Raw genomic sequence first — 14,250 nt, 5'->3', positions numbered from 1 at the left:
ATATGCATGAGCGTGCCTTTTTATGCAGTGCTAGGATGGAACCCAGGGCTCTCTGCAGGCTACATAAGTATTCTACCAACTGAACTTCATTCCACCCCCAAACCTTGACACTTTAAATTTATTTTATTCTTGCACTTGCATATAAATGGCCCACAGACTTGTTAAAATTTAGGCCTTCTGTGCAGCATGAAACTCTGCATATCCAAATGCATCCACCTGGTGCTAATTCTGTGGCTTCAGACTTCACACTGAGTAGTTATAGTGTGGTTCTCAACCTTCCTGATGCTGGGACCTTTTAACACAGTTCCTCATGCTATGGTGACCCCCAACCATAAAATTATTTCATTGCTATTTCATAATTGTAATTTTGCTACTGTTATGAATCATAATGTAAATATCTGACTATTAGATGTGTGACCCCTGTGAAAGGGTTGTTTAATCCACAAAGGGGTCACAACCCACAGGTTGAGAGCCATTGAGTTAGAAGTAAGCTTTCACCTATAAAGTAACAAGTTAAAAAAAAGAATATAATGGGCTGGAGAGATGGCTCAAGAGTTAAGAGTGCTGACTGCTCTTCCAGAGGATCTGGGTTTGATTCCCAGGACCTACATAGCAGCACACAACTATCTGTAGTTTCACATCCGTGAATCCAACACCCTCTTCTGGCCTCCACTGGCACCAGGTACACACATAGTGCATAGGCATTCACACAGGCAAAAAAATCCATACACATTAAATTAAAATTAAATATATATACACATATTAAAAATTATCAATTGCCATGTCCCATAGGTAACAACTTTGAACTATGTATGTATTCCTTAATGCCTTGTCGTAAAAGGTAATTACAGAAAACATGAATAGTTTTAGAAGATAGAGTCGGCATAAATGTTGTTACATAACTCTGATAAAGCTGTGGTCATCAAAGTTCTCAGCAATAAACTGATAATTATATATATATATATATATGCACCATCATTGATGTATTTAACGTTAGTGTTACTGAAAAATTTAAATGTAAGGTCGTCAACATTAGGGTTTTTTTAAGTTTAGTTAAAATATAATTACACCATTTGCCCCCCCTTTCATTCCTCATACCCCACCTATGTCTATCCTCCCATTCATGGTCTCCTCTTTTTAAATCATCATTTTTACATGCACATAAAAAAGAATCTAAAAATGTGTCCTGTTTAGTCCACTCTGTGTTGCCTGCATGTATGTTTTCAGGGGTGACCATTTGGCATTGGATAAACAGTCGGGGTCTCCTCCCTGGGGAAGACTATCTCCCCTTCTCTCGGCAGATGGCAGTTGCTTATAGCTCTCCATTTAAAGGTGGGGGCCTCATGAACTTTACTTCCCCCATCTCTGTTGGAATCTCAAAAACATCATCAAAATAACCGCAATCTACACATGCACACTTTTAATAACTCTAAATAGTAATGAACTGATTCAACAACCAAATGACATAGGCTGACTGAAGAGATGAAGAAACAAAATCCATCTATCTGTTGTCTATAAGAAATGGAACAGTAAAGCTAGATAGGCCCCACTTAAAAGGACAGAAGAAAAGGAGATCAAGTAGCGGGCAGGCAGGCAGGCAGGCAGGCAGGCAGGCAGGCATTGCCATCCTAATACCTGACAAAAGAGATTTCAAGCTAAAACTAACCAGAAGAGACAAAGAAGGGCACCTCATTCTAATCAAGGGATCAGTTAATCAGGAAAACATCTGTCGGGGAATATTATTTGAAGGTGTGTGACTTTTGTTTATGCTGCATTTGTTTAACTCTGTGAAGCTGTGTTACTGCACCTGTCTAAAACACCTGATGGTCTAATAAAGAACTGAACGGCCAATAGTGAGGCAGGAGCAACGATAGGAGGGGCTGGCAGCCAGAGAGGACAAATAGAAGGAGAAATAAGGAAGAGGAGAAGCAGCAAGAGAATGAGAGGAGGATGTCATGGGCCAGCTATCCAGCTATACAGTAATTCACGGAGTAATGTCAGATTTATAGAAGTAAGAGAACAGGAAAAGCCCAGAGATGAAAGGTAAAAGGGATAACTTAAGTTAAGGAAAGCTGGTGAGAAACAAGCCAAGCTAAGGCCAACATTCATAAATAATAAGACTGCCATGTGTGATTTATTTGGGTTCTGGGTGGTGCCCCCTAAAAAAAGCCTAAGAGTGAAAAGCAACCCGACAATAAACATCACAATACTAAACATAGATGCACCACCCAATATAGTCGATTTCAACACCCTAGTCTCCAATAGGCAGGTCATCTGGACAAAAACAGAGAAACCTTAGAATTAAATGACATCCTACATCATCATGTGGACCTAAGAGATATCTATGTGATATCCCACCCAACAACAAAGAATATACAGTCTACTTATAGACTTTGAAATAAACTTCATTTAGAGATACAAAGCAACCTTAAGCATACAAAGAACTCAAAATGGCCCAACACTTGTTACTTTCTGCAGAGGAACCAGGTTCAATGCTCTCATGCACTTGGTTCCTCAAGGCCATCTGTATCTCCAGTTCTGTGGGGGCCAATGCCTTTTGTTTTGTATCAAACACTCCCATGGTTCATATACATACATGCAGGTAAAACATACATACAAAATAAAGTCAAAAAACGGACACCAGTTTAAAAAATGGGCTATGGATCTAAACCACATTCTCAAAAGAAGAAATAAAATTGTCTACAAAATATGTCAAAGAGTATTCAATCCTATTATCAATTAGGGAAATGCAAATTATAACTACATTGACATTTCATCCTACCCTAAACAGAATGGCTATGATCAAGAAAGCAGCTGACAACAGTCTAGAGGATTCAGCAAAGGGTAAGCCCTCTTTTCCTGTTGATGAGACTGAAAACTGGTACAGTCACTCTGGAAATCAATGTAGAGAATTTGTAAAAAGATAAAAAGTAGATCTACCATATGGCCCAACTATACCACTCCATGGCATAAGGTCTCTGCATCCCACTCCATAGATATTCACTCAGCCATGTTCTTTGCTGCTCTATTCACCATAGCTAGGAAATGGAAACAACCTAAATGTCCCTCAACTGATGAACTGATGATGAAATGTGGTACATACACACACTGCAGATTTCTATTCATCTGCAAAGGAGAATGAAATCATAAGAGTTGCAAGTGAGGTAACCCAGACACAGAAAGACAAACACTTCATGCTCTCTGTTATTTGTGGATCCTAGTTTAAAATCTTTAGATGTGAGTGTATAACCAGGGGTGATTAGCAGAAACCAGGAAAGCAAAAGAAAAAACAAAAACAAACAAGCAAACCCATGGTGTGCTAGAAGAGGCCCCAAAGAGGGGGATAGTGTGACGAAGGTGCTATGTATGGGGAAATAGGGAAATTGGGAGGATGAAGTTCATCTGGGTAGGGGACAGTAGAACAATAGAGAGAGCAAGAGAGAGGCAGGAGGGATAAAGAACACCAAGGATGATTGAAAAATTCATAGGGAAACATAATATTTTGTTTACTTAAAACAACACATACAGCTAGGCGGTGGTGGTGCATACCTTTAATCCCAACACTTGGGAGGCAGAGGCAGGCAGATCTCAGTGAGTTTGAGGCTAGCCTGGTCTACAAAGCAAGTTTCAGGAAAGCCAGGACTGTTCCACAGAGAAACCCTGTCTCAAAAAAACCAAACCAAAACAACAACAAAAAACCCATATAGTGTATATGTGTATGTGTAATACACATGTAAATAATTTAAATGAAATTGTGCTATTTGGGGTGATAATTCTCCCCTCAGATGCCATAGACTACCTAACAAAACCCTGTGCCAAACATGGGAAATATGTGCGTTGCTAGTGGAGTTCAAGATTTCCAGAACAATATAGGCTGTGGCTATTGCCCTTGACACGGCAATTTGGAGGAATCACAATGAAACCTGATGTGGAAGCTTCCTGCCTGAGGACTAGTTCTCATAGCATTTGGATGTGCAATGCCAGCTGCCAAGAGAGAAAAGGAATCAATAGTCCTACCCAACTGTAATGCTTGTGAACCACAAGACAAGGTATACCCAATGGTGTGCAGTAGTGGCACTCACATCTTGGGGGAAAACCAACAGTCATCTAATCGGATTTAAAGCCTGCTTAACAGGAAGGAATTCATTAAATAGAGCTAGCTAGCTATGACTGGTAAGGCCACAGACCCTAAAGGGTAACCTACTACTAAAACTTCCCTAAACCAGTGACACAAGTCCCCACTGTGTTCAAAGTACCCATCCTTAAATCCATGGATATGTGTAGCTCTCATTCCTTATCAAAGGCCTTGTTTTTGCAGCAGAAAGAGATAATCCACACCTGGCCAGATACAAAGAATAACTGACTACGGGTTTCCCATCTCCCATTGATAACATCTACAACACAAGGCTTAGGGAAAATTAGGGAAGAGAGTCTGGAAAGGTTGTAAAAGCCAGAAGTCCAAGTTTCCTGCTGCAGGATACTGTCTTCTATAAATGATAGTGAGATGCACTGTGAAATTTTAACCACATTGTTCCCTAAACAAGACCTGCACAATAACAACACAAGTTGATGTGACAGTGTGGATCAGAGAGGGAGAACCAGTATTTCTCTAAGGATGAGTTCCCTGATACAATGTTCAAAGCTCTAAACACATATACATATGAACAATACCAAGTGAACTCAGCATTGTGTGTGTGTTGTGTGTGTGTGTGTACAAAAGAATAGGTGATGAATTAGATAGGGAGTGGCTAGGACGTGGGAGGAGCTGGAGTGGGGAGAGAGTGGAGTGAAATAATGTAAATATACCATCCATGTATGAAAGTTTCAAATAAAATAAAAAATTATACTGACTTTAATGTTCTTTTGATTTTTTTGACATGTGCATGTAGTTGTCAGAGGACAACTTTGAGAGTCAGTTCTGTCCTTAGGTTGTCAAGCCTGATGGCAAGCGCTTTTATCAGCTATGCCTTCTTACCAGCCCTGTGGTTCTCTAGGTCTGTCTGGTGTCCCTATTTCTTACTGGCCATGCTCCTGGTGGACCAGTGAGCTTGTGTCCAGACCAGTCATTTTACTTTTGGTCAGCAACTCTAATGGCTTAATAAACTCTTTTATTCCAGAGATATATTGGCCTCAACATTTTTACTAAACAGTAACAAATACTAAATAGTAACAAAAAATAACAAAAGAGTATCTTTGTTACTTTTCTGTCACGGTGATAAGACACCATGACCAGGGTAACATGTCAGATAGCAAAGCTATGATGGGTAGGTACACCTTGGAGAGGCAAAGCCTTAGGGGATGGTCTCCAGAATGCCCCTTGCTTCTTTTGTGCTTTTTCACGCTTGCTGCTATGTGTTCTTTCTGTATCTGGTATGGTGTGATTACTATGTGAAAGAACTCCATTGCATCTAGTGTGATTGTTTCATGGGAAAATCCCACTCCTCCTCTTCACTGGGCAGTTTACTTGCCGATCATAATGAAGATGATCCTTATAAGAGCAGTGATTTAATTTGAACTTTCAGAGTCAACCTAAAAGGTACAGGTGGTGAAGACAGTTAGTGGAGATGGTTTAGGCTGCCTGGCCAATTGTTCTAATGAGAGATAAAAAAAAGACAGAGATAAGATTAGAAGTTACCCTCCCCTTTGCTAGATAGGAGATTTGCTGAGGATGGAAAATAAGAACAAGGAGGTTTCATGCATTATAGCCTATGAATTTTGCCTGTGTGAGTGGGGGGTGGGAACAGGATTATGATCAAAGAAAGCAATTGTGTCCCTCTACCCAAAGTTAGGTCTGAGTTCCTTGGTCATGTAGCTTACAGAATTAATCAGGCTTCGGTATGCACCTTGAAAAAAACAAAGTTAAGAAAGGAAATTAAATGACCCTGTTGTGTGTAAAGAAAAAAATAGATGGTTAGCTAGACCACTTGTTTAAGGTTTTGTAGAGTAGAAATACAATAGGAATCTGCTACATTGAAACTGCAGACAGCTACCTGGCAATACAATGGAACTGACTAAAGTATAAGAGTTGCTTAAAATTTTGTTAATCAATAACAAAAGGATCATTGCTTTGTGGTAAAGATGTTATGGTGGGACATTTAATACAAATTAATACAAAGGAAAATGTGTAACTACCTGTGGACTTCGGAAAAAAACATGTAACTTGTGATCATAATGTGATTTCTTCCTGTGTAAAGATTTTAAATTTGTTTTTGGAAAATATGTAACTTGTGGTTGTAAGGTAATTTTTTCTTACATAGAAATAGTTGTTTTAGGCAGTATAAAAGGGATAAGGGAAAATAGAAGAGAAAAAGAAGAAAAAATAAAATGAAGAGAAAAATAGAAGAGAAAACGAAGAAAGAGAAAGATAAAATGAAGAAATAAAAATGAAATAAAATGCTCCCTCAGGTAAGTCTCTTGTGTGTTTAGTAGCATCGTCTCCACATCTCCTCTCCAGCTTCTCTGACCTCTTGACTCTAGATGTCAGCAGCAACTCAAAAAGGAAAGTTTATAACAGGGAGCTTATGGTTTCCAGTTTGAATCCATGACAAAGCAAAGGCATGACAGACAGTAGGAACAGCTGAGAGCTCACATCTTACACACCAACAATCACAAGGCAGAGAGAGAACACTGGAAATGGTGCAAGTCTCTTGAATTCTCAAAGCCTATCCCCAGTGACCCACTCCTCCAATAACCACACCTCTTAATCCTTACCAAACAGTCGAGCCAATAGGGACCAAGTTTTCAAGCATACAAGTCTATGGGGACTATTCTCATTCAAGCCACCACAAGAAGAAATATCCTCTCTGTTAGATTCAAAAGAAAAAAAATAGAAGCCAGACGATCGCTGCTCTGAGACACTGTCCTGTGATCTTTGATCTTCATATAAGTTCTTAACCCCCTTGCTTGTGATCTTTAAGGGGACAGCGTCTGTTTCTAATTTCCTGCCATGTGGAATCAAGTTCATTTCATTTCCCAGTTCACAGCAATCTCAAGACAGCCAGCATCTTTGTCTTACAGTTGCCATGGCATGGAATTCTATTTGCATATTGGCTTGTTTCTTAGCAATAGATAAAGACCTTGAGGTGAGGGTCTGAGCAAGGATATTCCATTCCCCTCTGGATCTGTGTTGCTTGTATTCTTACCTCATTCTCACTAAGAGAATCTGAAAAGTGAAAGTTTTAGAGGGAAGATCTGGTGGGTGGGGTTGGGATCAGTGCGAGTTTACTAGAGTTGTCAGGGGCACTTAAACAGGAAGGTGTACCTTAGCTCAGCTGAGGAGAGAACCAACATGCCTCTTCCTTCTCCATGGAACACCCAGAGCCTCGACCCTGGATCCAAGAACCATTAGGTTGGTAGATGTAGTACTAATCCTGGCCATAAATTGACTGATTTCATTGACTTAAGCTTAGTTAAAAGAAGGGAAAAGAAGAGAAAAGAAAAGCTGTTACCCTCAGGGGCAGCAGGAGAGAAGACTGGCATCGGGAACTGGAGTGAATGAAGTCTATTCCCCTGTAGATCCAGGAGTAGCTAAACTGTAAGACACTAGGCCTTCTGTGTCCCTCTGCCCTGCCTCACTGCTGCTCTGGCTCTTTCCAAGCCCTAGCAAAAGCAGTGCCTGCAGGTAATGGGGTCCAGAATTGGCAGGGGGTAGAGTGGGGACCCCTAGAGATCTTGGTCTATTTTGGCTTGTCCTGGTTCACACCTGTACAGCTCCTGGCACTGCCTAAGAGGCGTTAGATTCCTGCTTCCACTACGCATAGGCTGTTACTGCTGGAAAATATAGATTTTACATATAATTGTGTTGCAGTACCCAAATCAAAACCAGCATCTTTGTCTAAAATTGCTCTTTATTTTTTAAGTTTATTTTTATTTTTATGTACTTTAGTGTTTTGCTTGTGTGTGTGTGTGTGTGTGTGTGTGTGTGTGTGTGTGTGTGTGTATCTGTGTGAGGGCATCACATCCCCGGAACTGGAGTTACAGACAGGTGTGAATTGCCATGGGGATGCTGGGAAGAGCAGACACTGCTCTTAACCACAAAGTCATCTCTCCAGCCCCCAGGTCTACTTATTTTTATGTTTTAAAATATTTGCTTGCCTCTACAGACACCATGATGTCATTAACTTGGCCAGTTATTTGACAATCTCTATTTCCTGATGACTTGCAGTTTTCTTACACAACATAAATCCACTTGTAACCTCTTGAGCATGTATCCCTCCTCTTTCTTTGACCTTGAATATTCTTTGAGTAGACTATTTAGAGATGGAAATATTATAAATTGCCATGCTGTTTTAAAAGTGGCTTGAAGCCAGGCATTGTGACACAAACCTAACACTCAGGAGTGTAAGGTAGGAAGGTCTGGAGTTCCAGGTCAGCGTTAGCTACATCACAACACCTTTTCAAAACAGCAACAAAAATAATGAAGACAGAAAAGAGGAGGTTTTATTGCACTTTTTTGTCCCATATAGTAATTGTCTAATCTCTAAAGTGTCTTGTATTTAAGCTTAATTTTTGTTGAACGTACAACAAATCTGTTCCTGTATGTCAGGAATTGAAATTTCAAAAGCAAACAGAATTTATGTCTCACTGATATGACAAATTTGTACATATTGCAGATTTAAGAATATTAAGGATTCAAGACTTTATAATGTATATAAAGTTTCTATGTATATATGAATGACTTTCATCCTGATTTCACTAATGTAAAATGTACTTTCAACTCATTGAATATAAAATTCATATATGCCATTTCCTTTTTTTAGGTTAATTGTGGATGAAGTTTAGTCACAAGACAATACCATGCAGTGGTTCAAGAAGAACCCTTTGTATCTCTGGTTTGAGCACTATGGATATAAAAAGTAGGTGACATGACCCAGACGTACCCTTCAAGCACAGCTCTCAGTCTGGGCTAACAGAGTCAGGGACATATGTGCACCTTCTTAATAGATGTAAATTGAATACAAATGGAGTTTGACAACTTCTCAGTTTAAAGAAATCTATGCTTATAATTTTCCTTCAAAATTCTACAATTTAGGCATTTATGCCACTATTATTGTACTCATGGACATATCTTGCCAGACTGGTTGTTATAAAGTTGGTTACTTCCATAGCATTTATGACAGTATTGCTGTACTCATGGACATATCTTGCCAGGCTGGTTGTTAAAATATCACTCAGGGGTCACAGCTCCATAAGACTTGTTCCAACACCATCAAAAGATAATTAATTGTGTGTGTACGCACACACATGCATGTGCATGTATGTGCATATGTCGCATATTTGTGTGTAGGTCAGAAGACAGCTTGGTAGGGCAAATTCTTTCTTTCTTTCTTTCTTTCTTTCTTTCTTTCTTTCTTTCTTTCTTTCTTTCTTTCTTTCTTTTTTTGGTTTTTCGAGACAGAGTTTCTCTGCATTGTTTTGGAGGCTGTCCTGGAACTCACTCTGTAAACCAGGCTTGCCTCAAACTCACAGGGATCTGCCTACTTCTGTCTCCCAAGTGCGGGGATTAAAGGCATGTGCCACCAACGCCCGGCTGGTAGTGTCAATTCTTATCTTCCACCATACATGGGTTCTGAGGATTGAACTTAGGTTGGCACGCTTATGCAGCATGTGCCTGTACCCACAGAGTCATCGTGTTGTCTCTCATCACCTTTCCATTTCCTAGGCCTTAAGTGTATTTTTCGATACACTTTCAATATTTAAAAATTTTTGGTTTGTTCTTCTACATGTTGTTCCAGGTGCTGTGTTTTTTGTCCCAGGAGTTATGCTTTTTGAGTATCTAGTTATAGTGACTTGTAAGCTCACATTCCTTTGCACTATTGGCTGATTGGGAAAGAGCTGAAGGTTTGCTTGGGGTGAGCTCAGTTTGCAACTGTTGTCTCAGCATTGTATGAAGATTTATTGGTTTAGGTGAGGAATTACAAAGTCACTTTTGTTGGAAGCCATGACGGGAGCTGTGCCTTTCTTTAGCATGAGGAGAGGTAAAAGGGTCTGGAACAAAGAGTTTCAGGACCTCGGAAACACTATGGCATAGGCTACATCCCCTTCGATCTCCTGGGAAAGTAACATTGAAGGAGACAGTCTTCAGGGATATCATTTGGGCTTTGGAGATGTAGGGACTGAGAAAGTGAAGATCCAATGATTGGCTTTGGCCTTTCCCTCACTTGTAGGCTTGTCTGCTTTACCTTAATTCTACCTGAGTGGTCACTGCTGGTTTCTGAGAAAAGGCTTTAATGGTCTTCAGCCAGGGTAACACCTTGAAAACATTCATCTCCTGTGTGTTCCTCAAGATTGCCTTTGAAAGTCCTTTTGTCCTGTGTTACAGGAGTTATGGCACAGGTCTTATTTAGCATATTTCTATTGCTATTTGTTTCTTTTAATTTCTTTCCTTTTTTGTTTGCTTGTTTGAGACAGGCTCTCATGTAGCAGAGGGTCACTTCTGTGTTGATAAGTAGCCAAAGATGAATTTGAACTCTGGATCTTCTTGCCCCTACCTTGGTAGTTCTGGGATCACAGGTGTACACCATTTTAGCAACCTTCATTGTGTGTGTGTGTGTGTGTGTGTGTGTGTGTGTGTGTGTGTGTGTTTAAGATTTAATAGTGTTCTGTCTGCATGTACTCCTTCAGGCCAGAAGAGAGCATCAGATCTCATTACAGATGGTTGTGAGCAACCATGTGGATACTGGGAATTGAACTCAGGACCTCTGGAAGTTCGGCCAGTGTTCTTAACCATTGAGGCACATCTCCAGTCCTGTTGCTATTTTTTTTTTCTTTTTGGTTTTTTGAGACAGGGTTTCTCTGCGGTTTTGGAGGCTGTCCTGGAACTAGCTCTGTAGACCAGACTGGTCTCAAACTCACAGAGATCTGCCTGCCTCTGCCTCCCAAGTGCTGGGAGTAAAGGCATGACCCACCACTGCCCGTGTTATTTCTTTTGTTTTGTTTTGTTTTGTTTGTTTGTTTTATGAGACAGGGTTTCTCTGTATTGTTTTGGAGGCTGTCGGACCAGCCTGCCTCGAACTCAGAGATCCGCCTGCCTCTGCCTCCCGAGTGCTGGGATTAAAGGTGTGCGCCACCACTGCCCATCCTGTGTTATTTCTTAAAATATGTTATTCCCAGGAGAATGCGACTACTAAGGGTACCACAGGAACTTTTTCTCTAGAAAAAGTAATGCACGATTTCCTGGGTTGTCATAAGGGAAAATTATTTTGATGAGAATATGTTTTGAATTTCAAAAGTATGTATCAGTTTCCATTGTTGCAACATAGTGGTGTGTGTGTGTGTGTGTGTGTGTGTGTGTGTGTGTGTGTGTGTGTGTGTGTGTGTTGGAGACAGAGCTTCCACAACTAGCCCAGACTGACTTTTAATTCAAGATCCTGGCTCGGTCTCCCAAAAAGTAGGGTTACAGGTGTGTACCACCACACTTATGTTGTGGTATAACATATATTGGAAGGCATGATGTCTAAAACTCAATTGTACTTGTAAAAGATGAACAGTCAGCATAGTTTTATTAATTTGACCATCAAAAGATGTGTTTTATATGTGGCACAGGTCTACAGAGGGGAGATTATTTTCATAAAGAGATGAGACCACCCCAAACCAGCATTTGGGTAGTGGGAAGTCTCAGTTGTTTATTCTGCTACTTGTTGTGTGTTCTATCACACTCTGCCCTTACAGAAGCTTTTAAGTGTGACCCAGAGCATCTGTACTCTCTGAATAAAGGTGACCAGGAGGGAGCCCTTGCTACTGTGGTGTTGGCTATTCTGGGGTTTTCTTTTTCTGTTTCTGCTCACAAGCAATTTTCCTCCTCATCCCTGATATTAAGCTCACCCAGAGTGACTTGAATGGCTTGCAAATGAAGGAATAAAAAGGAAAACCGTGATTTTTACCTTTAGAGTCCCCATCCTCTTTCCTGTGATGGGCCCATGCACATAACACACAGAGGTTGCCAAAGGGTCCCCAGTTCTGAATTCTGAGTCTTTTTTCAGTCCTCTTATAATTCCTTGTGGCTTTTCGTTCCCCGGAATCCAATAGGAGGGAAATGTGATTGCCTTGTAAGATATCTGGCCTGATTGTTGTCTCTGCTCTACTTTAGATCTGCCAACACTTTCATCATATGTTCTCTGTCCTCGGAGGGCATTGTCAACAGGTGAGTTTATTAGACTGATCTAAATCATGACACATTTGGGAAACACATAGCACTAATTGGTTTTCTTAGAGATGAAAACATGTGTATCTAGCTTTCTTTCTTTTAGGAGTGAAATAGAGAAAAAGTAAAACTGATCATTGGGGGAAATTTGCCATAGCCTGTTTATAATTCCTAATATCCAGCAGCCATAACTCTTAGGATTGTATCAATCAGTGACCCTTTCTCAGGTTAGTTTAGAAAGAGGAGAGAGCTCTGCTGGCGACATGGAGGAGATGGGAGTGGGAGGTAGAAGAGCCCCCAGCAAAAAGTGGAGAGGGGATAATGGACCTGAAAGTGTGCCTCACCTTCCAGGGATCCCCAAAATCGAAACATTAAATTGGATTGAACCCAAACTCAGGACTGTAGCTATTATACCTTACTTGAGGGGCATAGAAGGCAGACATGGTGGGTAAAATTAAGGAGGGATGTCAGGATTGTAGTTGGGTTTCTTTTGTTGCTGTTGTCTGTTTTTTACTCTTTGGGGGCCCGCCACCTAGCTCCCAAATAAATACATGGAGGCTTATTCTTATTTATGGATGCCCTGACTTAGTTTGGCTTGTTTCTAGCCAGCTTTTCTTAAATTATTCCATCACCTTTGCCTCTGGGCTTTTACCTTCCTCCATTCTATATGCCTTTCTTTCCTTCTTACTCTGTGTTGGCTGTATGGCTGGCCCCTGGAGCACTCCTGCTGTAGGTGGGAAGGGATCGGGCAGGGAGGGCATATTTCCCTTATCCTTACCACCCCACGGCATATGAGGGAGGGGGCAAGGGAAACTCTCCTGCTTTCATACTGACAGGCCTGGTTCACCCACCAACAGGATCAGCTCTAGTTTACTGGCCAAGTGTGATACCTGAGGGGCAGGATCAGTTCTCCCTAGTGGTGCAGCCAATGAGGGGCAGGACCAACTCTGTGCAGCCCTATCATCACTGTTTTTGGTGGTAACAGGAACCACAAACATCAACACAGACACCATAGCCCCTGGTGGAACGCAAGTTATTCAGATCAGCATAGTCCCAGTAGAGGCTCAACTCTCAGACACTGGCCCTAGGTGGCAGCTGAGGCCCCTGACATCTGCATAGTCCTTAGTGGTACTATGAGCCATGGACAACAACTCTGCCCCCAAATAGGCACAAATAGTGAAGACCTGAAAAGCCATGCTCCATTTACCTCCATTGCATATCAATGAGTGCCCTAAGCACAGGTAACCCCCATACCTTTTCATATCACGTATTTCCAAAAGTCCAGAGAAGTAAACATAGAATGCACACCCTATGTGCATAGTCTGCAAACACCTACCCCAACTTCTAGAGAGTCCCCACTCTTGTTATAACCTACAGAGGAAATGGGTCACATAGGCTCCAGCACAATTACTACAAAGAAACTACTAAGAATTCATTTGGAATTGCACTCAATACTACACACAAATCAATTTCCACACTCCCCCAGGCATTCCAAGGGAAGGCTGCTCCCTAAGAAAGATCTCACAAATACACAAACCTCAACCTAGAAACACAAGGAATTTCAAAAGCAGGCAACACGGGTTCTCCAAAAGTTAAAAAAAAACAACAACATAGAAATGAACTCCAAAGATATAAAATTAGATTAGATGCCAGACAAATAATTCAAAAGAATGACTTTAAATTAACAATAATTTCAAAAACAATATAAATAAGCAGCTGATTGAATTAGGGAAGACAACTAAGGATATAAAAGAGAAATTCAGCAAAGAGATGAAGATTCTGGAGGGAGGTATTAGAAATCTAAATGAAAAGTTCAGTAAATGAAATATTAAAATAACTCCGTATAAAAGAGAACTTTGGAGATAATATTAATAAATTAGGACATCCAAGTGGTAAATAAATAAAAATAGTATTTTAAAAGGAGTGAACAGAAAATGCAAGATCTCTGGGACACCATTAAAAGATCAAATGGATATTAGGTATAGACAGAGAATTGGAATGGGAGTACTGGCTAGCAGCACTTTCTACCAAGGATCCCTGTGGCCACACTGGGCAGAGATGAAGGGAGGGGCTGTTCACCATCCTCCCTCTCCTCCATTCTGGTCTTC

The 14,250-nt window shown here is 40.7% G+C and overlaps 1 protein-coding gene across 8 annotated transcripts in view; it reads left to right on the top strand.

Annotated features, from left to right (window-relative positions):
• Positions 1-7,024: 7,024 nt before the first annotated feature.
• Positions 7,025-14,250, top strand: part of LOC101839447 (phosphatidylinositol 3,4,5-trisphosphate 3-phosphatase TPTE2-like) — a 67,502-nt gene continuing 60,276 nt past the window's right edge. For 3 of the 8 annotated variants that reach the window (XR_005872341.1, XR_005872340.1, XR_005872342.1), the window contains exons 1-3: positions 7,025-7,348; positions 8,760-8,855; positions 12,089-12,142. Coding sequence is in view for 4 of the 8 variants with exons in the window: in XM_040733522.1 (XP_040589456.1) it covers positions 8,797-8,855; positions 12,089-12,142 (113 nt within the window). In the remaining 4 variants the exon portion in view is untranslated. The remainder of the gene's footprint in view (positions 7,349-8,759; positions 8,856-12,088; positions 12,143-14,250) is intronic. The other 5 variants (XM_040733522.1, XM_040733520.1, XM_040733519.1 and 2 more) reach the window with 5 other exon arrangements.

Source organism: Mesocricetus auratus, unplaced genomic scaffold (assembly GCF_017639785.1).
Source record: "Mesocricetus auratus isolate SY011 unplaced genomic scaffold, BCM_Maur_2.0 Super-Scaffold_100031, whole genome shotgun sequence".
NCBI lineage: Eukaryota > Metazoa > Chordata > Mammalia > Rodentia > Cricetidae > Mesocricetus > Mesocricetus auratus.
Note: the sequence above shows the minus strand (reverse complement) of the source record. Positions and strands in the feature narration are given on the sequence as shown.